Source organism: Harpegnathos saltator, unplaced genomic scaffold (assembly GCF_003227715.2).
Source record: "Harpegnathos saltator strain DR-91 unplaced genomic scaffold, Hsal_v8.6 scaffold176, whole genome shotgun sequence".
NCBI lineage: Eukaryota > Metazoa > Arthropoda > Insecta > Hymenoptera > Formicidae > Harpegnathos > Harpegnathos saltator.
Window position 1 is genome coordinate 1,581,362 of NW_020229957.1, and position 26,634 is coordinate 1,607,995.

The window sequence follows — 26,634 nt, forward strand, 5'->3', positions numbered from 1 at the left end:
AATTTGTTATTAGGAACGCGTGTTTTTTTATATTAATATATTTTCATCGGTCTATGCACAAAGGTAACACAAAATAAAATCTAAATGAAAAATAAGTACTCTTTATATTGGACATTTTATATCTTACTTTAACACACATGTAAACATTTTCCGTTGTGACCTTGACATATACTGTCAAAGTTATCACCTTGAACGACACTCAAAAAGTTTTAATCGTTACTTATTGCTTGTTAAAAAATTATTGATAAAAAGAAAGTTTACTTTTTTGTTTAATATATCTATTGATTTCTCGCCATATTGCTGTAATATGACGCAATATGAACAAACTGTGTGTATGTATAAGTGGCATAAACATACGCGGACTCTGCCCCTGGAAACTCCATTGAAAAACCATGCACAAAGTTATATAGGTTGAGTTAGGTTAGTGTACCTCAGGGAAGAGGGTGCAGATAAGCGGAGCCCTTTCCTGCGCGTATACATGCGTACTATTTTTACACACACATTTTTTATTTTTATTTTAGTTTTTCACACGCAACTTTTATATATTTTCCAGACTTCTTTTGTTAATAACTTTTTAATAAACAATGAGCGACAGGCGGCTGAAACCTTTTAAATGTTATTCAGCGCGATGACCTTAACAATACGCCAGAGTCATCAATCTTGGTCCATTTTTATCAATGATTACCATAATGAAACGATTTTAGTCTCATCGTTCATTATTTATTAAGAAGCTGTCAGCAAGAAATGTTTGTTCTCTTTTCGTCTTTGAGAATAATCTTGATCTTGATATATATCGTTCGAGTTGTAGCTTTCAGTAATTGTCGTAGGATTTTTAACTTTTGTTAATAACTTTTTAATAACAGTGTAACATAATAACAGTGAGCCTAAAACCTTTCGAGCTTTATTCAGGTTAATAATCTTGATAACATATATCAAAGTCATAACTATATCTTTCCGTTAAACATAATGTTTACTACATATCTTTTTATATGCATCTTATTTTTAATAAAACATAATTTATATTTATCCTATATTTGTCTTATATTCGCCTTACTTTGACATATTCTAATATATATATTTTAATATATATAAGAATTCTATGTCTCTCTATTTTGTTTAAACTTTATTCCTAAATACTTTTATGCATAAAACAACCTGACGAATAAACAAAAAGGAATAAGTAAAAACAAATAACTAGATACGTGTACTCGGGAAATTTTAGAAACATTCGGGTGCACTCAGGTGCATCTCCTCTCCCAGTAATATCGAGGAAACTGGTATTCACAGGATTGGCACTACTGATACAGACAAATATTCCCGAACATCGTCGTTAATCGTAAAAAGGCAATCGCAAAGATGATCAAAGGGAGCGTAGCTCTAAATATTTATACCTGCTTGATTACTGAAAACATTGAGGATAACAACATTCCACAAAAAAATAAACAAATTATCCAATGTCTTATCTATCATGCCTGTCTGAACCCTTTCATCCTGTTTCAACCTTTTACTCTTTCAACCGATTAACAGGGGTCTTTTAAGAGAGAATTGATCGATCAACACGACATACATACACAAGGATTATTCCCCACAATTATTTTTCCTCGATATGTGACACACATGACAAACATGTCACACGTGACGCACGAGGAAACCTTACCTAGCTGTGCGTGCATTATGCGTGATGCGCAAGGCAGGCCCGAAGGGTTAAAGTTTAGGGAAAAATGTCGACTGGTGCGCAGCGACTCTTCGTACAATCTCCTTGTCCACGATTAATTCCCGAGTTACCCGATATGTTTGCGTCCAGCTATACAAGTTATCCAATGAACGATTGAAATGATACGTGAATCTACTCGGTATATATTTTCAAATCTGAGAGACTGGATTAAAAAAGCCGAGTTGACCATAGTCGACCGCTCGGTACCGCCGGACACACAGCGAACGGAAAAGGGAACTTACTGTCCGATCCGCCGTCATTTCTTCGCCGACTGCCATCGCAACGCGCTGGAAAAATACTCGCGAAATAAGTATAGATAGACACGTGGACGAAAGTAGACGCGACGATAGTTCCGCGACACTCCATATACAGGCGGACGAGAAGAGAATCCCTTCTCCCCTCTCCTCTCTCCCCTCTCCCCAGTCCCCTCTCCCCTCCTATGGTGGTATCGGAACCTCATTACTCAGCGCACCATGCGCTATGGTGCGGTCCAAGTCCAAGTCCAAGTAGACCTCCAAGTGGAACAACGACCGGCAGAGACCTTCTTTCAGATCCGTGGCGCGAGGAGAGAATGGAGAAGGTGCCGGCGAACGAGGAGAAAGAAGAACGAACGACTCGCGGGCGGCGGGGAGGCGGGCAGGCGAGCAGGCGCGGAGAACGAGAGGGGTAGGAGGAAGCGATCGCGAACTCACTTCGCTAATTCACTTGCTCGTTGCTTTTCCGGTTTACATTTTGCTAACCGGCCGGGTACGACGGCCTTTTTCAAGTCCCCGGAGCTCGGCCGGCTGGAAAACGAGATTTTCAGCGTGTTACGCGCGATGAATGGCAACTCGCCGAAATCGAAGCCGCGGATATTCTTGCTCTTGGTATTTCCTCCCTCCGCCCCCCCCCCTCTCTCTTTCTTTCTTTCGTCTCCAGCCTGCTCTGCCGGTAGATCGAAGGGGCAACTTTGAGAGAGAGAGAGAGAGACTCTTCCAATCCGAGTGTCGTCGGCGCGAGTTGATTATACGAGGACATTCAAGTCTGAAGAGACTGAGCTCTCTCTTTTTCCGCCGTAATAGAAAAAGTTCGTTATTCGAACGTTATTAGGATAGTTAAAAGCGTGCGAGCGGATTTCCCTCCTATTTTCGCGGGAATTGTTTGGATCGACGGTTGCGCGAGTTGGACTTGCGAGGGTCACGAGCGAGCCCGCCAACGGAGAACTTCCCGAGCGACAGGAGGAGCGACAGGAGGCGAGAGGACGATGACGGTGGTCTCTTGACGCTCTCGGGGTGCTAAATATTTCAACGGGTTTCCCGCTTGACGCTCCGCTATCGGGAGAACGTAGCGCGAGGTACGTTTGAGGTGGCAAAAATATTCCAATTCGATGTTAAGAGCTGATCTCGGCTGTAAGCAGGGTTTTTCATTTGTTGAGAATGCTTCTCCTTCAAGCATACTGGAAGCGTCTCGCGGTTAACGGAAATTGACATTCGGCAGTTTTGCAACACGTTTATCAACACGGCAGAAGAAAAGTCCTTTGGCCCCATAAGCACGATAAGGAGGAATAGCGTGAGGACAAAAGTGAAGATTGATAGAGAGTAATTGAGTGAATGCGAGAAGACGAGTGAAATAAAACCCATAATATTTTACAGATGGCAGTGAACAAAAGAAGGAATGTTGATGAAAGAACAATCGGCCGGCCGATCTGCACGACTCCGGCCTACATATTTTTCATTATTGCCCAGCCGCGAGAACGAATCACGGGAGAATTTGATTTCATAGCGAGTACTCTCGTGCTGTGGCTTTTCTTCCGTCTCTAAAAACCTGGCGAATTATTATCCGGCGGAAAGAATCGCCGCCCGACGTCTCAATTAGCGGCCGTTAATCTCCATTCGTCGATCCGGCCGATCAATACGGGACACGGACGGAAAATCAGGATCGGGGGCTCACGTTGTCGCGGAGGGTCAGCGGCTGCTTAAGTAGGCGCGTCGAATATTAATCCCGTGTCCTCGGCAGTTAAGAAAGGTCCGGACGTCTGTAAGAAGGTCGATGCTTCGCCAACTGCGCGCGAGGTCGACGACCCCCGCGGAGGCTTTGAACCGGGACATGTTGCGTTTAAACTTTTTGTAGAAAGTGCTGTTACTCCTGCGAGTTTTGCGCTAAAGTGAATCCTCGCCGCGTTCCTCCTCCCTCCCCCATCCCCCGTCGAGCGTATGCGCTCGCGCCGACAGAATAATTTACCGTTTTTCGCGTGCGGCGGCTCGACCGCTGTGCGAGATTCAATTATCCCGTCCTTCGAATCGAATGAACAGCTTCCACGGCTCGTACAGCGAGCCCTGTGCGAACTAACCTAAAACCTAAAACCTAAACACCCGACACGTCTGCTTCGAAGTGGCTCTTCGTCGGCGCGAAACTTGAAACATCGGACGATTAACATCCCTTGATTTAATGGATATCGGTTTTCTAGACTGACGAGATACGAAATCGATACTTTTCCGAAAACATAAAAGTTATTGAGCGCAAGCTACTGTTGCACAGTTTCCCCCTCTCCAAATTATACATGAAAACGACGTTAACCCTTTATGGCTCAATTTTTTCGCGAGCATAAAAAAATTATGTAACATGAAATTAACAAATGTATATTAACTTTCACATATAAATTAACAATTAATTTACAATTTTCAAAGCTTTTATTCTAAAAAAAGAAACTGCTCGTAACTTTGGTGTTATAATGGATTACAATATCTGTATATACAGGGTATTAAAAAAGGGGTTCAGCGCTTCAGAGTTCCTAATAAATATGGGTCAAAAAATTAATATTGTCGAAATTATGAACAATAATTTATTTTATTAATTAAAGTAAATGACCTACTCGCTTCTAGTACTTTTGCATTCTCCGATGTAATTTGTCCATATAATTTATTAGTAAGGAGTATCGTTGTTTCCCTACAAAAGAATCCCTACAAAAGTCATGATAGAATAAGTGACAGTCGAATTACATTAGAGAATACAAAATGCCTGTCAAATACTTGGAATAAAGCCAGAAATTTCTGAAAAAATTTGCGATTCTATAGTACAAAGATGTAAAGCGTATATAGAAATAGGAAGAAGACGTGTAAAAAATCTTCTGTAAATTGTGTAAGCACCAAAAGCGAGTAGATCACTTGCTTTGATTAGAATATAAATAATTGTTCATAACTCCGACAATATTAATTATTCGACCCATTTTGTTTATTAGGATATTTTTCCTCCATTTTGTGAGTACTATCTACTCTTAGAGTCCTAAACCCTATTTTTTGAACACCCTGTATATATAATTTAAGTTAAGAGTACCAATATATCATTATAATATATACCTCAAAGTTACATGATGTTATAGAGGGTTCAAAATAACGGGAAAAAGAAGAAGAATGACTACGATTCATAATTTATTTGATAAACTATGCATCCATTTGTTGATAATATCCGTCTAATGGAAGTGTACAATGTTGTTTGAGCATATAAAGTGAGCGTTATCGTCAGAGTTAAGGAACTGCTGGCCCCTTGTCGTGATTCTCTTGATTGACGACGTCAGAAGCAGGGAAATACACGCTTAAAATCGTTGGAATGAAATATGTTGGAACGAAAAGATGTTTACGTGAAGTGACACTTGCAGTCGATCGAGCAGGTGTGCAAACTTTCCTCCTTGCTCTAACAATTTATAAATAACCGCAAAATTAATATATGACGGCAAAATCATTTATCGATCCATCTTTTCTCATGTCTGACTCTGTCATTAATTTTGCTGTTATTTAATTAATTTTGCTGTTATTTCCCGATGGCTACGTTAAAAGTAGAAAATTATTGAACTCTATGTTTTACAGATCTGCGCTCGATTAATTGCAAACGCCACTTCATGGACACATTTTTCACCCCGACGTATTCTGCAAGAATTTTCTTTATTTTATGTGTATGATAATTTTATATTTTTTTCTCGCTCCGTTTACTAATTCAAGTGGCCATGGCGAGAAAAACAGAAGGCCTTAACTAGAAGACAAAATTCACACCCCCACACAGGCACAAACTTCTGTGTCCCATCTTCGTCATTTAACGGGAAATCGACCTCATAAATAGCACGCAAGCTTTTGTGTTTTAGGAAATCACACGATCAAGGAAGAAACGGCTCGTTTCTTATGCATAGCGGGGTGACGCTTCACTTCGAGATATCGACCCTTCGCGATTCGAGTCGTCCTTTGCAGCGATTTTCCCGCCGACAATACCGTGTAATTTCCGATCGTGTACCGATATTTCAGCACTTTAATTAACGCGACGACAGATTTGCAGTGGCATGGATTGTATCGAGTGTAGTTTCGGTACATATAAAAAAAAATAGTTTACACACGGAGGGAATTTTTGTTGAATAACACGCCGTATTGCACCGCGCGGTACCGAGATGTATTATCTCCGTACCGAAAACCAGAATTTATACATCACGAGAATTGATTGGCGGTCTATTCCAATAACCTTTTAACCTGATAGTACAGAAATTTATCATGTACATCGTGTACGTACGGACATGAAAAACTCGCGTTCCTCTTCGATGCGTTTCGAAGTAGGGGGAAATCGTCAGGGCAATCGGATGCTATCCATTTTTTCAAACTTATTAAATTGAGATGTGTTGCTACTGTCTCGCCATTGACAAAGACAGTTATACTTTCTTCAAATCACTCTGGACAATAAAGCTATCGCCATAGCTGATGCAGCTGATGTTTTCAATTTACCAATGTGCCGATATATTTTCCAGAAAGATTCATGCCATGCAGAATCGGCGACAACGAGACGCAATATTCGCGTAGAATCAAAGTGAACTGAGAGAAAGATCGGCAAGCTGCGATATTTATACGTCTCCTTAAAAGGTTAGGCCACGTTGAACGAGTCAAAATCACTGTCATTTTTGGGAATTTTTTCTGGGGACATAACAAAAGAAATACAAAAATGAAAATAAGGTATTTATTAAGCAACTCTTTAAGGGGAAAAACGTATTTTTTGTAAATATTTTAAACAAAATGGCGGCGTTGAAGTCAAGGCACTTTTTGACCAACGCTTTCAGCGGTGTTCAGTCTCACGGCTACAGCATTGGACGTAAAACAAAAACGAAAAAATTTCTATCATTTAGATGCCAAAAACTGAAGAAATACATATGAATTTTGCGAATTAAAAACTTTTTTTGCAATTGACACTTTTGCACAAAATTTTTAGGTCAAAACGTGAAATTCTTTTTCAAGTGTTTACCATTTCCACAGAAATAAATATTTCTAAATATCCATATGTACTTCTTCAATTTCTTCAATCTACATAATAAAAATTTTTTCGTTTTTCTTTTACGTCCAATGTTGTAGCCGTGAGACTGAACACCGCTAAGAGCGTCGGTCAAAAAGGTCTCCCAGTGTCTCGGCTTCAACGCCGCCATTTTGTTTAAAATATTTATATAAAAAATACTTTTTTTTCCCCTTAAAGAGTTGCTTAATAAATACTTTATTTTCATTTTTGTATTTCCTTAGTTATGTCCTCAGAAAAAATTCCCAGAAACGACAGTGACTCGTCTCAAGGTGACCTAACCCCTTAACTCTTTATCAATCTACGAGGGAAATATTATAAAGTTGCAGCGAGAAAAGGAGCTGTCTGCTCTCTCGCTAAAACCGACATGTAATCCCAAAATGCAGTCCGTCGCTCTTGCGACGCTCTCGACGACTGCCAGGCTGTCCTCAAGAAGAGGCAAAAATCGCGAGTTCGGCGGCGGATTTCGAGCATCGCGCGGACCTTCCTCGGACGTGGCAGACGAATGTCTTTCTCGTCGTTACGCTCGTCGTAATCTTCACGCAATATCCGCTTGATAAACACGCGCGTGCTCGCGCTCGCACACCGGGCGGCCCGTTACATACTCTAAAATAACAGTTACGAGCGCGCGCGCATTCGCGTGCACGGGGGTAGCCGCGGAGCGACAGCCCGGGAGGGGGTGGGGGAGAGGGAGGACGAAGTACCTTGCTTCGATCCGAATGAGCTCCATGGAAACGACATTTCCGGTTCACATTCGGTTTTCTATCCGCGGCTGCCGCTGAGTTACGCGTCTGATTAGAAACCGATGCGATGACGTGCGCGAGCGTGCTCAAACGCCGCGCCGGCTCGACACGTTGCCGATTTTCTGCGCTCTTTCGTCGAGCCCCTGTCGAACGACACACACGCGCCACGCACACGTCGACCGGCGCGGTGTCCCTCCGATCGGAAAATCGATACGCCATTTTACGGGCATTTTTAGAGCGAGGGAAGAAGTGAGGAGAGAGATAGCAAGAGAGAAGAGATATCCGAATCCTACGAAATCGCTTGAATGAGAGGAATCACGGAGAGATGTCGGATAAACCGACGTCGATGTCGGCGCGGTACTGAATGAAACACTCCCCCTGTCTAATCGCGTCCGAATAAATCGGACATTTCGCGATCGATGAGCATGAGATTTTTTGTCTTGGCGTGCTATGCGCGTTCCATCCATCTCCGCATCTCGACCTATTTGTTTCTCCCTCTTTCTTACATACCTCGGAGAGCACCGTTTTCAACAAGAAAACGATGAGACTGTTTCTTTCCCCCGTCCCCTTCTCTTCTTTCATTTCTTTCTTGCCGTCTCGCTTTTCCATTGAGCAAATTTTATTTCAATTTCATATAACGAACTGTTAAAAATTCTCCATGAATTTGTCAGTGAATATTTCAGCTTTCGGCGAATTTCCTTTCTCAGATTTAATTTAATTTTGACGAGTGCCATTGTGTGTCTGTGTGTGTGTGTGTGTTTTTATTTCCCCCCTCACCTCTGATATATTAATTTCCTACGATGCGACACCACTCTCCTTGCTCGCGTGTATCGCCGGCAACGGCGCATCCGTGCGCCAGGACTTAGCCGAATGAAAAATTCGTCACGTACTATTATTCATTGAGAAGTCAACGCGCGGTTCGACGACCTCGCCGCAGCGAATCTCCGTTCTCCGTTGCCTGCCCCCGCGCGGTTTCGGCGCGAATTAGCAATTTGTCGAAACAGACATATATGTCGAATATCAATCTGCGCGCGGTTAACATTTCAACAAATTTTTAATTCACGCCAAAGGCAGGGCGGCGAAAGGGGGGAGGAGAGGCAGGCAGAGGATGGAGACTCGCAGCCGCGGCGAGGTCGTCGAACCGCGCGTTGAGTCCTCAATGAATAACATCGCGCGACGAATTGTTCATTCGGATAACTCCCTGATAGCACACGGATGATACACTGGCGCCGCCGTCGCCGTCGGCGGCGGCGACTCGACGACAACGACGACTCTCGGAGATCCGAGAGTGCTGACCTACAGAAAACGAACTATTCCGAGAGTTCGCGAGCGAATGGGCGAATGAACGGGCGCCCGCGACGGTGCTGGATTCGCGTGTGCAAGAAGCGGTCGTACCGTAGGAAATTAATATATCTGGTACACAGAGTCGTTCTCCCGAGGCGAGGAGGGAAAAGATCGACGACCCGGTGGGAACGTATCTGGGTTAGTAGTCGTCGGCGATTCACGCGGAAACTTCTTTCGCTAGGCGGGACCGCCGGCTAAGCCAGGCCGCCGCCGTGGAAATCGTCGGAGCAGCGAACGAGCGGCGCTTCGCGAATCGCTCGCCTTCGCGTTTCGCCTCGCCTCGCCTCGCCTCGCCTCATGCCGTGTCTCTTTTTTCCTCCCTTGCTTCCTCGAAAAGTGAAATTCGCCATGATCGTTGTCACATGATTCTACCGACACCGAAATTCCTCATACTGGTCCTCCACGTCCTCCCCCCCCCCCCGCCACTTCCGACCTCCTCCGCTATCCTCCTCCTTCTCGTCCAGCGAGTTCGCGCGAGCAGCAGGAGAGGAGGTCAACGGCTTCGCAGCCGTAATCGCGGGCGTAGTATACGAGGAGACCCGTTCTCTGTGAAGTCACATGTAGTCACCGATTCGTCATAGTGTGTATGTCTATATATGTGTATGTCTATGTGTATGTGTGTGTGTGTCGTACGCGTGAATGACACATTTTATCGGCGCGCGCAGCCCTACATTCCTTTCTTCCTCTCTATCTTCTCGTTCGTTTACTTTCTTTCCGAGAGAGGGAGAAAGAGAGAGAGGGAGAGAGAGACTCTCTATCTTTGCGCGTCCCGATTCGTGGAGGAAGAATTATCGAGAGGGTGCATTCGCGCGCCCCTCCCCCCCCCCCACGCGAACACGAATTAATTAATTCCTCCGACGGGAGTTGCAACGCGCATAGCGCGATGGATTTTATCGAGCGCTACATCGCAGAGATTTAACGATCGGTTAAATGTAAATTTCGCGATGAAAGGTCAGGATAAAATACACGCGCTACGAAACAGCGGCAGGGAAAAGAGAGAGAGAGAGAGAGAGAGAGAGTGAGGGAGGGGATAGGGGATGGAGGGAGAGAGGGAGAGAAAAAATAAAAGGTTCAACCGTAAATGAAATCCTATATAGGGGCTCCAAGAGAGAGAGAGAGAGAGAGAGAGGGGGAGAGAGAGAGGGAAGGCGTTTTCGATAAAATTACGAATAAATCACCTGCGGCCAGATATTCTATTAATATCGGGAACAATGCAAGAGGTGAATTACAGCGAGTCCGCGTATCGCGCTGTTAAATCGTCCCGCGGTAAATATGCGCTCTAACCCGATCCCCTCGCTCTCATCTACCCTTCTTTTTCCCCCTCCCCCTCCTCCCTCCTCCCTCGCCAGCCAGCCCCATCGCCAGTGAAATCACCGTTCTTTCGCGGACATAAATGCGATTCGCACACGGCGAGGTGAAAGATAGTTGAGCAACGTTCGTACTGTGTGTATCACCGCGCAAAAAGAAATATATGTTGGGCATCATAAATAAATTAATATATTTATTTATTTATTTATTTATTTACGATTCCGACGAATCCCGATTCCAATGTTATGTGTGTTCGTGATATATATGTTTTTTTCTGTTACATGTTACATATATAGACACACACACATACACACATGCGTCCGTTTCTACGTGATGTTTCATTATCCAAAGTTCTTCGGAGAATATCATCAGCGCTGTCACGTGCGGTAGAGGCGCATGACGCAATCGCGATATTCGACCATACGAATTCCGCAGGCAGGAGGGAGAGGGACCCGGGCCACCTGCTTGCGCGCGATTCCGTCACTTTCTCGGCGAAAAATTCGCGACGACGCGCTCTCGAGTTCGATTTGGCCTCGCGGACCCTGGCTCATCGCGCTCACGTAACCCGCTCGCGCGATGATACGATCGAGATAGCGACCGGTCTCTCTCTCTCTCTCTCCCTCTCTCTCCCTCTCTCCCTCTCTCCCTCTCTCTTTCTCTCTCTCTCATTCTCGCTCTTTTTCTTCTTCGCGGATTAGGATACGCGTTCGAAAGTTCGACGACCTCCCTTTGCTGCGCGACATGTCGTGGCGGCGGCGGTCCTGCCGACTAATCTCGCGACGACTCGTCGAAAGGATCTCGTCGCGCTCACTAGCCGCGCCTACGAGCGTCCGCTCGTTCGCGGACTCGCCGGCTCGTTCGCTAGGCCGAAGTGAACGGGGTTACCGATCTCGAATGGCCGTGACTCTGGGCCAGGGTCTGGGCCAGTCGGATTCCACGTACCCGGTGACGTATAAAAAACTAACGTGGATTTATACGCGAGCATACTGCGCGAGTGCGAGCGGGAGCACCGTTGTGTACCGTTCATTACCTCCTCCGCATAATTCAGAGATAAATTACGTAGCGTCGCGGTGCGCTCTCGTTCGTCGGCTTCACTGTCGAATCGTCATCTCTCTCTCTTTCTCTCTCGCTCCCTCTCCCTCTCCCGCTCTCTCGCACACACTCTCGCGCGCTCAAATTCTATTGGCAATCACGGAAGCGCGCAATCGCGGGACATCGTGAATCTGGATGTGTATAAAATGACGTTTAGATGATGACTGATTGAGATTAAGGAGATTGAGATATTTCTAACTAGATGACCGTCACGCTGATGGGAAGTCACCAATGTGTGAGCTCACCAGGCCCGAATTCTCGAAGTGCGTCATGTCAACGTTAAGTATGTCCCATACTAAATTTCACCGAGATTTACGCTGTGAGTGACTTTTTCCTTCGATTGTCACCAATTTTAATCTCCAGTGCCCAATTTTTTCACCTGTAGATAATATCTCGATTGCTTTATCCAAACAATATCTTCCAGAATCAGTTTTCTTCATCTTTGTAAGTTTGTATTCGGCAGATAAATCCTAGTAAAGTAGAGGATATCTCTGATATTGATTTCAGTGCCCTCTGACATGACCTAAAAAATCACAAGAGTACATCATGTTGCTGTTTTTCTGAAAACACAAACATAATAATGAATTTGTTGCTCGTGGATATCAATATTTTTTAATTCGATGATGATGATGATAATATTTTTAATTCGATGATGATGATGAATTTTATACAATAAGAAATAAATCGAACAATTCTCAAATATGAGATGACACCGAATTTTTCGAATAGTTTCGTTTGGAAAAGGATATAGTGCTTGAATTCACTCTCTCTTTTTCTCTTTCTGACAGAATATGGTAATTTATAGTAAAATTTTAATACATTTTGTGAAAGTTAGTAGCATGAGGAATAGCTATCTATTTATTAGATATGTAATCCGAGATTCCAGTGAAGAAAACGAATTTTTAGTTATCTGACAGATATTTTTATCTGAAAGATAACTATTGAGGTGTTTGACCCCCCCAACTGGGGGTGTTGGAAGAAACCGAGCAAAAATTAGTCATGGTATATTTATTACTCTATTACTTGTGATGTTAAGAAAGAAAAATTTCGAAAGAAAATTTTTTGTGTCGGCTATAGATGGATCCAGTTATTAGCGTCACACGTTTACGAATGATAGTATTCAAGTAGTATTCAATGCGTCATTAATATCTGGTCACTTTTTCCTTTGAATATTCCTTTAAATATTTGATAAATAAAACTTGATGAAACTGTTGAGCACAAACGAGTGACGGGGGGGGGGAGGGGGCGAAAATCCAGATACGACTGACATGGCGGTCAATACGCGTTAATGATAGATATATATTTATCTATTTATTTACTTGCGGGAATCTTCCATTTGGTACGATACACTAAACACAAATATAAAGAGAAAAAGGATACAAAAGGATATGAAAGCGTATATGAGAAAGAGTACATAACAATCCTGAAGAGAAAAGATTGGAACAGCGACATTGTCAGGTGAAATTCAATTTGTTCGACTGCACCGAGCACGTTCAGACGGAGAATGAATTATCACGGGGGAGGGAAGTGTCACGTGGTACTTGAGTGTCTCACTGGAACGAATTCATGTATCAACAGCGGACTCTCGAAATCGTCTCGCAAGAGAAGGTAACCGAGAGAGATTCGGGGCTCGGAAATTCGAAATATTAGGTAAATCGGAAAGTTCCGTTCATGTAGCGGCAAGTAGCTATAACTAGAACTGTCGTTAACCTCTAATGTCTAAGCGAAGCTTAATGGTTTGTTTTGACACCTGTCAATAACATTCAGTACATAAAGGTATACATTTGCATCAATAACATTGTTTTTTACTGCATCGAAAATGTCGAAATTTGAGCCAAATAAGCGTCATTTGCGCGAAGTGTTAATCTTTTACTTCAATTGGAAGAAAACTGCAGCTGAAACTCATCGAATCCTTGTAGAAGTTTATGGTGATAATGCTCCTTCCGATAAAACATGCAGAGAATGGTTTCGACGCTTTAAAAGTGGTGATTTTGATGTAAAGGACAAAGAGCGTTCTGGACGGCCAATTCGAAGAGGAAGAATTGCAGGCATTGGTGGGCGAAGACACATGTCAAACGCAAAAGCAACTTGCAGAAGCATTAAATTGTGCTCAATCTGTCATTTCCAATCGTTTGAAAGTCTTAGGAAAGTTTTACAAGGAAGAAAAATGGGTCCTATATGAACTGAAGCCAAGTGATATTGAAAGGCGAAAAACCACCTGCGAAATTTTGCTCGGTAGGCAACAAAGAAAGGGGTTTTTACATCGTATCATCACTGGGGATGAAAAATGGATTTATTTTGATAACCCCAAACGTCGAAAAACTATTTGCGACCCCAGCCAACCCTCAATATCGACGCCAAAGCGAAATATCCACGGAAAGAAGGCAATGCTCTGTATTTGGTGGGATCAGAAGGGTGTGCTGTACCATGAGCTGTTGAAAAGTGGTCAAACAGTCACAGGGAATCTCTACAGAGAACAAATGATCCGTTTGAGCTGAGCATTGCACGAGAAACGACTAGAATATGAAACGAGACAACATAAGGTGATTTTGCTTCATGACAACGCTCGGCCTCACGTCACAAAATCTGTCAAGGAAGGTTAGAAACACTTCGCTGGGAAGTGTTACCCCATGCGGCTTATTCACCAGACTGTGCCCCTTCCGACTAGCACTTGTTTCGGTCGATGGCACACGCATTTGCTGACGAATGCTTCAATTCTTATGAAGACGTCGAGAAATGGGTCTCTGACTGGATAACCTCCAAAGATGAGTCATTCTTTCGCCGCGGAATTCGCTTGCTGACCGAAAGATGGAAAAACGCCATGGCTAACGATGGACAATATTTTGATTCGTGTGCTTTTTCATTTTGTTTCTTAAATAAAGCCATACGTTTTGCAAAAAAGGGACGGAACTTTCCGATTGGCCTAATACATCAATATCTGCTGATTTGCATTGGCACGCGCGCCGTACGCGACCACCTCTCATGCGCCAACTCGTGAATGAGAATACATGGCCGGAGGGGTGAGACCGAGACGACCGGGGAGGTTAAACACCCGTCCGCGTAAAGGGGTTACGGGAAGGCGACGGACAAGGAGAAATGGTGCGAGAGGGACGTCGAAGAAAAACACGAGGAGCACGAGATATAAATATAGTGCGGGGATACGAGATACGAGCGAGCGCGATGAGCGAGCGGAGTTTTCCGAAACGAATCGCGCCGTTTCCGGCGCAGAAGGTACGCGCGAGGCGCGTTACTGTGGTAACAGCCGCGGGAAAAGCATCACATCGTTGGATGCGATGGAATAAAGTACGCGGTGTTTGTCTGAAACAATTCGCGAGTCCGGCGGAGTGTCCGGCCATGAATCAGCTGAAAAATTTCAGTCGACTAAAATAACCGGCGGAGCGACGATCGAACTTAATCAATCGTCGCGCACGTAATTATGAATAATTCGATCGATCGGCGTAATTAATTATTGATTAGTGTTGATGATCAATCATGTGAAATCAATCGATCGGTCGGCTGAAACAGCCGTTGCATGTAATTACCGTATTAATTTGGATCATTTCAGTCAGCCAACATTTTTTTCATCGATTGTTGCCCAAAATTCCGTAATAACACGGAATCGTTTCTTTCTGCTAAATCGGCTGAAATCCGTATTGATATTAATAATCGTTACCCGAAGCTCTCTCACACGAGGCATTCAAATCTGAATTTGGTATTGAACCTTCTCGATTGAATCTTACGACTTATATTTGTAATACCGCACTTCGACTGAAAAGTTCGTATTCAACTTTAAGCCCAGAATCATCTCACTTGATATAAATTTCAAGTAACGACTATTAATACGAGCCCAGAATCTGCATATTAGCAGTCGTTGCTCAAAACTCGTTTCTCTCACGTGAGAGATATTCTTCGGAACTGAATTCAGAATCCAAGTTTTCCAGCTTCCAAGTCTTCCAGCTGAAACGCAATTGCAAATATAATCCCTCTCGCGTATGTATCATATCAACTAACTGAAATACTTTCAGATCTAAATTCCTATCCGCATGACTTATATGAGCCAAGTCCCAAAAGAGACGAGTGTCGATACGCGCGTACTAGAATCCATAATCGATAGCTCGATCCGAATTATAGCTTCCTCGAATTGACGGACATCAAAGCAACTCTCGCGCGCTGACAAACTAAAATTACGACGCTGTGAGGGAAAAGGCCGGAGGGATATAATATTTTCGAAGCTCGCGAGTATTTCCAACGACACCGACCCCTTCGGCTGACACCGAACTCTCGGCGAAAGTTCGCTATCCGGCACAGCCAGCGGTGCCTTATAATCGCGAGAAGTTATCCGAAGAATTAAACTTCGGTCTCGATCGGCGCATGCCTGCTGTCGTCATCGACGACGGACGAAGGGACGAGCAAACAAGCACTGCGACGAGCAGAGAAAGGGAGAAAGCGGCGCGGCGACGGGAGGGGTGAGAGCGCGCCCCGAGGGGGTGGTCGCTTGCACGCGCGTCGAAGCGTCAGGGGTTGACGGGGGTTAACGGGGGAGACCGGCGAGAGACGAGGAGGATGGAACGCGATAAACGGCCAGACGAGGACGCACGAGGGAAATGCACGAGAGAACAGAAGGGGGTGAGGAGCAGGAGGACGAGAGAGGAGGAGGAGAAGGAGAAAGAGGGTGGTAGGAGTGGAGCGAACGAAGAGGGGTGGGTGGGGGTGGAGTGCGGGGGATGGCTGGTGAACGGGGATAGAGAGTAGCGTGCGGAATAAAGCGAGACGCACCGAGGGAGAGGGACGAGGGGAGGACTCGCGGTGGTGCAGAAGAGAGAGAGAGAGAGAGAGAGAGAGGGGGGGGGGGACAAGAGCGAGAGAAAAGGGGGCAGACAGAGAGAGGAAACCACCGGCAACGGGTCGATCGAAAGCGCAGCGCGGAGAAATGCACCATCTCTGCTCTGGTCTGGCAGCTTTGCGGGCGCACCACCGCGTGCGTCAGAAAGAGAGAAAGAGAGCGAGCGTGAGGAAGAGCGAGGCCGATAGGCACGAAGAAAGAGCGAGAGAGAGAGAGAGGCAGACTAAGAGAGAGAAAAAGAGAGAGCGAGACGGAAGCAGGAGAGAGACAGACATATATCCGCCGACCAATACCAGCGCAAGAGGAGGAGGAGGAGGAAGAGGAGGAGGAGGAGGAGGAGGAGGAGGAGGAGGTGGAGGAAGAGGAGGAGGAGGAGGTGGAAGAGGAGGAGGAGGAGGACGAGAGGAGCCAAGCCGAGTCGCGTTGGGCTAGGTCAGGCCTACCCGAGTTCCACACACACCGCGCTCTCTTGCGTGTGCCATCCCGCCGAGGAGAACTGCACGAAGGCGGAGGCGCAACCCCTTCGCGGAAAGAGGGTCGCCACGTTCCCGGTTCGCGCGACAGTGGCTGCCTTCGCGAGCGAGTAGTGAGCGATTTTTCGCGAGGCGAAATCGAAAAGAGCGTAAACATCGCGCGACGTCCGCTGCCGCAGCCGCCGCCGCCGTCGCCGTCGCGAACGACGACGACAACGACGACGACGACGACGAAGACGACGAAGAGGGATCGCGTCTCGGTAACGCGAGGCACCGACACTCCGATCGGTGCCGTACGGTGTGATCTCGCGGCCAAGTCGGTGTCACAGTGTCAGCATTCCGTGTCACGAAAAGGGTGCCCTCCCTTTACTGAGGGCCAGAGGGCAAGTTTGTCGATTGCCGGTGAATAATCGCAAGTGTCGTCTCTCTTCGTGCGCGCGCGCGCGCGCGCTCGCGCGGCCGTGTGTGCGTGAGTATGTGCGTGTGTGTGCATGTACATCGGTTCCCTTGAAAGCGGAAACGATCCGTTCTCTGTTCCCGTCGCGGCCAAGCGGCAAGAGGAAGATCGTCGCGGTGCTGTGGAACAACGAAGAGAGCTGGACGTAGCTGACGCGGAGCGCGTGATTGCGATCGGCGAGCGCGCCGTCGAAAATTCCTTGTTGACAAACACCGGGGGCGAGAAAGACATCGAGAGAGAGAGAGAGAGAGAGAGAGAGAGAGAGTGATCGCGCGCGGCGAGAGACGGGAGTGGGCAAGAATGCCAGCCGATCGGCGAAGAGAATCGATCGGGATTCCCTTTTCCCGATGTCCTGATAATCGATAGAAGCGTCGCGTAGATGGACCACCGCGGGGGACCGCCTAGGCAGCGATCGGCCTTACCGACGTCGTCAATCCCTCGCCTTCGCCTTGTACCCTCTCGCGGTCCTCCGATCGAGCGATAAATGTTGAGGAAGAACGGCGGCCTGCGTCGACGAGGCCGGGACCGGCCTGCGTGCACTACCGCCGCTTGCGACTCCGTCTCCGCCGGGATGCCGGTGTCCCTGAGGAACCACAGGATTACGTAGAAAAAAAGGGCATAAGCAGAGAGCCGTGTCGGGCCGTGAGAGCCCTTCGGCCGCGCGCGCGCACGCACGGCCGCGCAACGGCGAAGGGAACGCGAGCGAGGCGGAGATCCCCGGCTCTCAAGAGAAGCTGCTTAGCTGTACACCCCGGCTCGCCAGCTCTTCCGGCGCGGGAACACAACACCGTCGTCACGAGCAACCGATGCACCAGGAGCCGTGAGTATCGCCGGTCCCGTCGCGGTACCCGCGCGCGCGCGCGCGCGGCGGGGGGCGCGATCGCGCGCCCTCCGGACGCTCCGCCGCACCGATCGGGACGACGACGACGACGCGACGCGTGCTCGCAAAGGGAAAGTGCCGCCCTGCGCGGCCGAGAGTGCCAAAAGGTGAGCGTGTGGCACTCGGCCGCGATTCATCATCCTCGCGTGGCGGCCGAACGTCTCGGCAGGTGCAGGTGCACCATGACGGAGCAGCGAAGCGACGACCCTCCGCCGTGTCCTGAGTGACGACGGGCGGCGGGGGAGGATGTACTCGCGTGGTCGGGACACCTCCGACAGGTCGGTCTTTCCCGGATAGTTGCTTCGACAACTGACACCTGACGACCAAGTCAGTGTACTCGGCTGACGAGGCTGAACAGGGCCCGAGCGATTGATTCCGCCTGCTGCGTGTGTCGGCGAAAGTTAATGATCACGCCTGCGGTGGCGCGAGGACGAGAGTGGCGAAAGGGCCGGGCGGAGGGGGGCTGGAAGAAAGAGAAAGAGAGGAGGAATGATCGAGAGGAGACTCGCAACGCGAAAGACCGGAACGCAAAGCACAGCGCACATGCCCCCTCGCGAAAGGATCGATCCTGTCGCGGCCACGGATACGCGAGCGTATCGCCGTGAGTGCGACGATCTTTCGCGCGAAGTGCGTCGCTACGTCGTCGCCGTGTAATATCGCGCAATGCTGCTTCCCCGCGTGCCCGGTCGTTCCGAGCGTCTCGTCGCCAGACGGAAGAGAGCTCGAGCTGCGTGCTGTTTACACGTCCTCGAGCGACGCCGCCGAGTGTCGCCGGCATCCTCGGGAGGTGGTAATCGCGCGATCGCGATTTGCATGCCGCTCGATCCGCGATCGAAGGGCGCGCGCGTGTACAACCGAGAAACGATATAATAATCGAATAAATATCGTCGCGATATCGAGAGGCAGTCAAGCGGAGGATGTTTGTCCCTGCTGGAAGACGGGAGGACTGCATCGCGTAATATTGCTATCGCAGGCGCGGAGGAGAGGACACGCACGAGAGGAATGCCCCGCGCACGCGGAGTCCTCGCCGGGCGGAATAAATGATTGTTAATCGCGCGGTCGTACGGGGAGAACCGTTAAACTTTCGAGCCGCTGAGCTTTCAAGCGCTCGTAAATTTATCGCGGTTGTTGCGAGAAAACTCGTCTTGCTGATCGTCTCAGCAGAAACGTTTCGTTCCCTTCCCCTCATCCCTTCTCTCTTTCTCCCTTTCCCCCTTTCTGCCCCTCTTCTTCGGAGTCCGAAAATGACAAGATTCTCCAGCGGAGCGCGAAATCGCGCGAATCACGACTCGGACGACGAATCTCGCGGACGAATCTATCTCATTATCCTCCCTCGAATTTCGGGGGCGCGATTTACGTTCACCGCGTCGCAAAAACACACAGCGCGCCGCGCTGTTCTGAGCGGGTGAGGGTGTGTGCGCGATTTTCATGGAAATCGAAATCTGCCGGGTAGCGAAAACCCTCCGGGGGCGGGAGGGAAAGAGGGAGAGGTGGCGGAGGGGCGAGGAGGACTCGGTAGTTTATCCCCCCGCCACTCTTCTTCGCCGCCCCCGCTCCTTCCCTGCTCGCCGTCCCCCCCACCCTCCTTCTCACCCTCGCAGTCGATCAATGCGTGGACGGGTTTCACTTTCGCGGTGTTAAAGTGTTGCACTACTGCAGATTGAAGAGTCGGCATCGGTGAGGGAGAGAGAGAGAGAGAGAGAGAGAGAGAGAGAGAGAGAGAGAGAGAGAGAGAGAGAAGGAAAGTCCGGTTGATTGAGAACTCGCTCGATTGACGAATCGATGTCCTCACTGCGTGATCACGGAAAGAGACTCGCGGATACGACCGGCCGCGAGCTCCACTGACCGCTGCCGTCGCGAATCGACGTCGTGCGGAACGAGCGTCGCGAGCGTCGCGAGTTTATCGGATCGTCAATTATGAATCGCGTCGCCTCGACGGCCGCGAACGTGTCGGTCAGTCGGTCTCAGCGAGACTGCGAGCCGAAAATATCCCCTCAACGAAAAATCGTCGTGACGGAGTCGGGAGGGGGGAGGTCGGGGGTGTGATTACCGCGACGACGATTCACTCTATTTCCATGTGTTTGCCTTGTTTATTTCCGGCAACGCGCGATCGATCACCGCGTCGCGTCGGCCGGCATCCGTCGACCGGCCGATGCGCGATCGGAGGAGTCGGGCTCGTTGCGAATTCATCGTTTCCTGGATAGGTTGGTCTCTGCCCTGCCTCCTCCCCTCCCCCCCCCCGCCTGCCCACCACCGCCCCCCGGAAATACACGCGGCAAGAAATAGAAGCGCGCGACGTCGCGGCGCTTAATTATTCCTCCGAGAGCAATCGCGAGCGGCCGCCGAGCGCGTCCCGCGAGACGCGCGCGATGGCGCCTGGAACTTCCTCGGCGATAAAAATAATCGCGAGGAGCGTAGTGCCGCAAAAAGCGGCGCGCTATTTTTTCGCCCCGAGCGCGGGGAAAATAGCGCGCCGTCAATGGTGCGCGCGCGCGCGGCCGTTCGATTGTTCATTCGAGTGGCGCTGAGCGAGCGAGCGGAAAATGGCTCGCCCGCGATCGGTTCTTCCAGGAGGCATTTCGGCCAGCCAGCGAGGTAAACGCACGCATGTGCGTGCGCGACGGATTCCACGAGTTCTCTCTCTCTCTCTCTCTCACTCTCGTCGAACGTAGCACGCGCGATAATCCGCTTAAAGCGACGGCTGATCCGCCGTTCGATTATGCACGCGGCTCGCCCGCCGCGGCGATGATAAATTTCGCACAGCGCGGCGCGGAAACATGGAGGGCTTCCTCCTCGGCTAGCCTGGAGACACGCTCGGAGCGCGCGGAGATGCTCGCGTCGAGATCGACGGCGACGCTTTCGTGCAAGAGCGTCGCGCTCGTCATGAGAAATACGCCGCGCGAATTTCAGCCAAGTCATCGTCGGCCGTGTGCGCGAAAAATCGCTCGATCGCGAGATCATTCCGCGGGCCGTTCACATGTCCTCGGAAAAATGTCGAGTAAGGATCTCGCGCGGAATAAGGAGAATCGCGCATGTGTGTGTATGTGTGGAAATGCGCGAACTTATCTTCCGCTTCTGCTGACTTCCTTCGTGGGGAGCGACTTCGTCCGCGTTGAAACGTTTTCTCGCGTATGCGAGATTTTGTAGATCTTTTACGTCTTTTATTATTTTTGTGTCATATTGCTATTATATATTCTTTTGTTTGCTTGTTTATATTATTTCGCTCATTTATATATATTATTTATTTGCGTCCCATTTTGTTTCTTCATCGACGACGCTCATTTTGTTCTTTTCCTCCCGATTTATGCCTACCCACCTGCGATTTGTCACTATGTCGTGTGTAACAAGGAAAGCTCCTCCTCTGTCAATAAAAATTATCACTATTATTAAGATCTCGTAGAGGCGAAAAAATAGTCGACGAGAGAAAATATTAGTGCGCTAAGAAACGTCGATAAATCGAGAAGTGCTATTCTTGCGTATCCCTGCGGAAAGTGGAGAGCCGAATTAACGAGAGCCTTCCGTTCTATTTGCAGCAAAGGATGGAGGCCAGCGAGTGGGATCACGCGACCTTGAGGGAGGAGGAATTCGAACAGCATGCCGTATATTTGGTACCGGATGTGGCGGCATCGCCGGGCGATACCAATCGTGCGGAGGCGTCCTTGCCGCGGAACCTGGTCCTCAAGGCCTCTCAGGCCCTCAACGATGTACGTTCTTCTACCGTCCAAAGATTCCCGTTCCGATCAGCTGAGAGGAAATCTCCTCGACGCGAACGCGAAATTGTCCTGAAAAATCTCTGTTTTCTTGTAATTCGTTAACTAACGAATTGTTGAGTTGTCGGTCGCAAAACCGTCGAGGTTTCGTTGCTGTCGGTAGCCGAGTGCCCAAATTTGCGAGTACTTTATTCCTTTTTGATTTTAGATCTATGCAGGGCGTCCGGGATCTTTTGGAAATGAAAAATTGTGAAGATTAATCAGATCAAACTGAGAAGAAAAGTATCATGTACCATTTTGCAAAAATCGCAATAATTGTTAAGTTATTAACGATTGAAATTGAGTACATCTAGAGGCTCCTTCAATTGATAACTTGAAAATTCGCGTACCTATTTGCAAAATAGCAAAAGACTTCTTTTCCCTGTTTGATGTGATTAATCTTCAATTTCAAAAAAATCGCGGATACCCTGTAATTTTCGATCTTTTAAATAAATATATCCCCTTCGTCAATCCACTCATAAAAGTATCAGGATAAGACGAATGAAAGATTGATGTTTTGCCAAGTATCCACATTTTTTCTTGACATATCCTAATGTGGAAACTTAATATTTCGCAAAGTATTCATTTCTCCTTGACTTTATCTTAATGCTTTAATGCACAGAACGACTTGAAAGAAAGAACGATTTGTAGATGAGAAATGATATTTCTTATTGTCGGATAAAGATCCGCTAATCCGAGTAGTTTGAGAAATACTTCTCGGTACTCGGCTATTATACTCAGAAGACTCGGGTACTCGGATAGTACTCGAGATGTTCAGGTATACGGGACTGACGATCATTAACCGTAGATCCTCCGGCTGAGCGAAGCCGACGCGAGTCGAGGAAGCAGATCCGGCTTCCTGACGAAAATCACAATCCGTTAAATCGCCGGTCTGGTTTGCAAGTGGACGAACGTACGAGTGAACGAACGAGCGAGCGAGTGAGCGAGCGGAGACGTTAGTCGGGAAATCAACTTCGACCGAATGACGGGGCTAATTAATTTATGAGATGTTATTTAAAAGCGAATCGTTACACTTTCCTTAATGACGAGAATCGAGAACATGCGCTTGTCGATTGACGCAGAGCTTGCTCGATTTTTCAACATTCAAAATTGGATACTACCGGGCTCTTATTTTTACGTAAATTGAGCTATTTTCTGTATCAATTATCGACCACTGGCCACAATTATACGCGAAACGTTCCAAATCGGTGCGAAACTGGACCACAGTTTTATTTAATTTTATTTAAATATCGTGAAATTTTTTATAAAAATCGGAAGTGAAAATCGGAAGTGAACCCTTACTCCCGACAGCCATCTCATTTCTTATTTCTCAGAAAAAGTAACTGGGAGTTAAAAAATTGCAAACCGCTCGAATTTGTAATTATTTTATCGTAAATATTGTAGTGCTGTCCGACATAACCAAAACTTAACGTCTATTCTGATATTTTTAACGATCAGATCAGATCGATTTTTTATCCTGTTTAACAGTAACAGCTTCTTTTTAATTTCTTTAGAAATGTTGACATATATATATATATATATATATATATTTATTTAGATACTTAGATTTTTTTCGATTCGGGCATTGATAACAAAGGTATAACATTATTGTGAATATTTTTTATTAAGAATCATGCTTAAATCTTTTCAAAATTAAGTCATTTCCCTTCGACTTTAATGGATTCTCGATTCTAAAAAAGTAAAAACTGCTACATTCTACTTTGTTTGAATTTATATTTTCTCGTTTTAAACTTTTAACTAGAAAATTGTCAATATATTATTTAACTGAGATATAAAATAAAAATTGGTAACTTCTATTTTAATTAATAATACAAAAATTCAATATAAAAACCTATACATAAGCAAGAAAACAATAAACACAGATATAATATAATAAAATAATGTATAAATATATCTGATAAAATTTAATACGAGGGTTGTCCCAAAAGTAATGCACAGTTGGCTCTAACTCAAAAAATATTTATTGAAGAAGATACAAGTGATTACAGACCTTCAATATAATCTCCTCCTTTATCAATGCACGCTTGCCAGCGGCGCGGAAGTGCTTGAATTCCGTTCAGCGTCCCGTTCTTATTGAGCATCCGAATCTGCCGGGTCACTTCTCTTCGGAGCACTTCCAGCGTCGGAAAACGCACCCCCCGAAGGGGTTCCTTCATCTTGGGAAAGATCGAAGTCAGGTGGGCTCAGATCAGGACTATAAGCTGGGTGGCGGAGTCATTCCCAGCCGTATTTTTCGAGAAGTTCGATGACCGGTGCACCGATGTGCGGGCGCGCATTATCGTGCAAAATCAACACACCACTTTGCAACATTTCTGGAAACAGTTTACGGATTTTTGGGCGCAAGACATTCTGAAGAAAATTTTTGTAGTACGCTCCAGTGACTAGTACCCCTCGGAACTCGATCTGTGGCGATTACGCCCTGTTTATCGTAGGCAAAGATCATCATTCCTTTCATTTTCGACTGTTGGCGACGAACTTTTTGTGCTCTCGGCACAAAGCTTCGTGTGCCACCTCTGTACTGTGCTACGATTCACAATAAACCTTCCACACACTTCTTTTAACGCGGCATGAATTTCGGACACTTTTTTACCGCGCACTGTTTCGATACGAATATACATTGCTCTGTTGCTGAAATCCGACCCGACGGACTGTTCTCGTTGTCTTTCCGAATTTTTGGCATTTTCCCTTTAAACGAATCCCACTACCATATGATACCAACGTGCTCTTGAGACTTCAATCTACACACTGACGCTTCGATCAGCTGTCTACGTTGCCTACAACGCCCGCTAGAGCATGCTGTGCATTGCTTTTGGGACAACCCTCGTATCAAATTGATGCAACAGTTTGATACAAGAAAATATGTTGAATCAGTCAAAAAGTTCAATTTTGTTTCTGAATCAAATTTAGTGTCATTGCATATTTACTAGAAGCAAATTTCTCATCCTCAACCAAAAAATTGCCGCCGTTGTTTTTATCTTTTTTAACAATATTGTAGAATCAAAGAGAGAGAGAGAGAGAGAGAGAGAGAGAGAGAGAGAGAGAGGGAGGGAGAATATTAATAGTATATGTATATATATATAACATTATTATATTAAATGTACTCATAATTAAAACTTATACACACATACACATACAGAATGTCTCACGTAAGGCCGAACAACCTAATAACTCGAAAATTACAAAGTAGTCAATTTTAATCGTTCTGGTCTCAAATTTCATAGATCCTAGAAATTTTGGAAGACTTCATCCCACTTTTAAGTGGGTAGAGTGGAGGTAATTTGAAAATGGCTAAATTTGAGTTATTAAGCCTCACGTGAGTCACCCGGTATACACGACATCACAGCATTACCCGTGTTCCATGAGGATGACGTCACCTATATCGAAAATCGAAGCGAACTTTTCGACTGACCGAATGAAAATGAATCCATCGTGATCCTCCGGAAACTGTAGACGTTGGAAAGTTGAGATCGAAAACGGAAACGGAATTTCGACAATCAGGGACTCTGTCTCATAGCCTTCTTTAGTCGCGCGTTCGCGAGAGATCATCAGTCGCATGCGGGAAAAAACGTCTAGAAGGGCTGTTGCAAATCGCAGAACGATGTAATATATGAGGCGCGCGCCCTCCGAGCGCAGGGTTAATCGGAGTGAAACGTGCGCGCTCGCGCTCGCAGGACTGAAGGCGAGCCGAAGTGTTAAATTAGTTTCGCCATAGGAACACCTTTGCGCGATAGATAGGCGGATTCTATTCCGACGCGATATGTGGGGTGGAAATAGATTCTATCTTCCGCCGCGTATTTTAACGGAATAACGTCCAGGACAAGCGAATGGCGACGAGAATATCGGTAGGAACGAACACGCGCGCACGTGCATTCGCCGATCATTCGCCAGCGCCGTTTGAGGGTACTCGATAATATTCCAGAGGAATGTCTCATCGATCGTCGTCACGAAGGTTATCCGCGAAGAAGGTGGCTTCGAATCGCGCGGTTTGGAACAACGCGGAGTTCCCAGCGACGACTTTGGCAAATTGAACCCACGATTGTGTCGCGATTGCGTCAGGTGGAAAGTCTCCCGTACTTGTGAATACGGTGAAATAATTACGCAACGAAAAGCTCGCTTTGTGTAACTGAAGTTCTGTTCGCCAGGGGGGCCGGGCGAAAAGCTCACTGACAGAGAATAATTTATCTTTTGGCTGCGGCCGAAAATGCTCATCTGAATAGTCGACTGTATTAAAACTCGATTGCAGCGAGAAAAATATCCGGTGTCTCTGTGACTATAATTGCATAGTGGAAAGAATATAATCGGGGAAATTATTTCTGTAGTGAGCGCTACTGAAACTGCTAATGATAATAAAAACTAGTTTATATATACGTATACATATATTATAATAGCACATTGTGCTATTGTTCTTTTATCAGAGATGCAAACAACCGAATAACGGAAACCTGCAGAAATTTTTCTGCCTTTGCAATCATGTTTCAGTTTAATCAGCAGGAGGTAGAAATACTCTCTCTCTCTCTCTCTCTCTCTCTCTCTCTCTCTCTCTCTCTCTCCTTCTCTCTCAATTGCGCGAATTGAATTTTTTTCCATATGTAGTCAGGAAAATCGTTTTTATAGTAAGCACTACTGTAATATTAATGATAATTATCTTGTAGATAGATGGCTGTTCTACTTCATATATGATAGATTCTGTTAAGACAATAGAAAAATATCGTTGA

General features: G+C 46.6%; 1 protein-coding gene across 2 annotated transcripts in view; it reads left to right on the forward strand.

The window, feature by feature from the left end:
- Blimp-1 (PR domain zinc finger protein 1) overlaps window positions 1-26,634 on the forward strand; it is an 86,206-nt gene that overhangs the window by 30,598 nt on the left and 28,974 nt on the right. The window contains exons 1-2 of one of the 2 annotated variants that reach the window (XM_019843775.2): window positions 16,753-18,089; window positions 21,683-21,853. In XM_019843775.2, the coding sequence (XP_019699334.1) occupies window positions 21,689-21,853 (165 nt within the window). In that variant the 5' untranslated portion in view covers window positions 16,753-18,089; window positions 21,683-21,688. Of the gene's footprint in view, window positions 1-16,752; window positions 18,090-21,682; window positions 21,854-26,634 lie in introns of those variants that run through there. The other variant, XM_019843777.2, reaches the window with a different exon arrangement.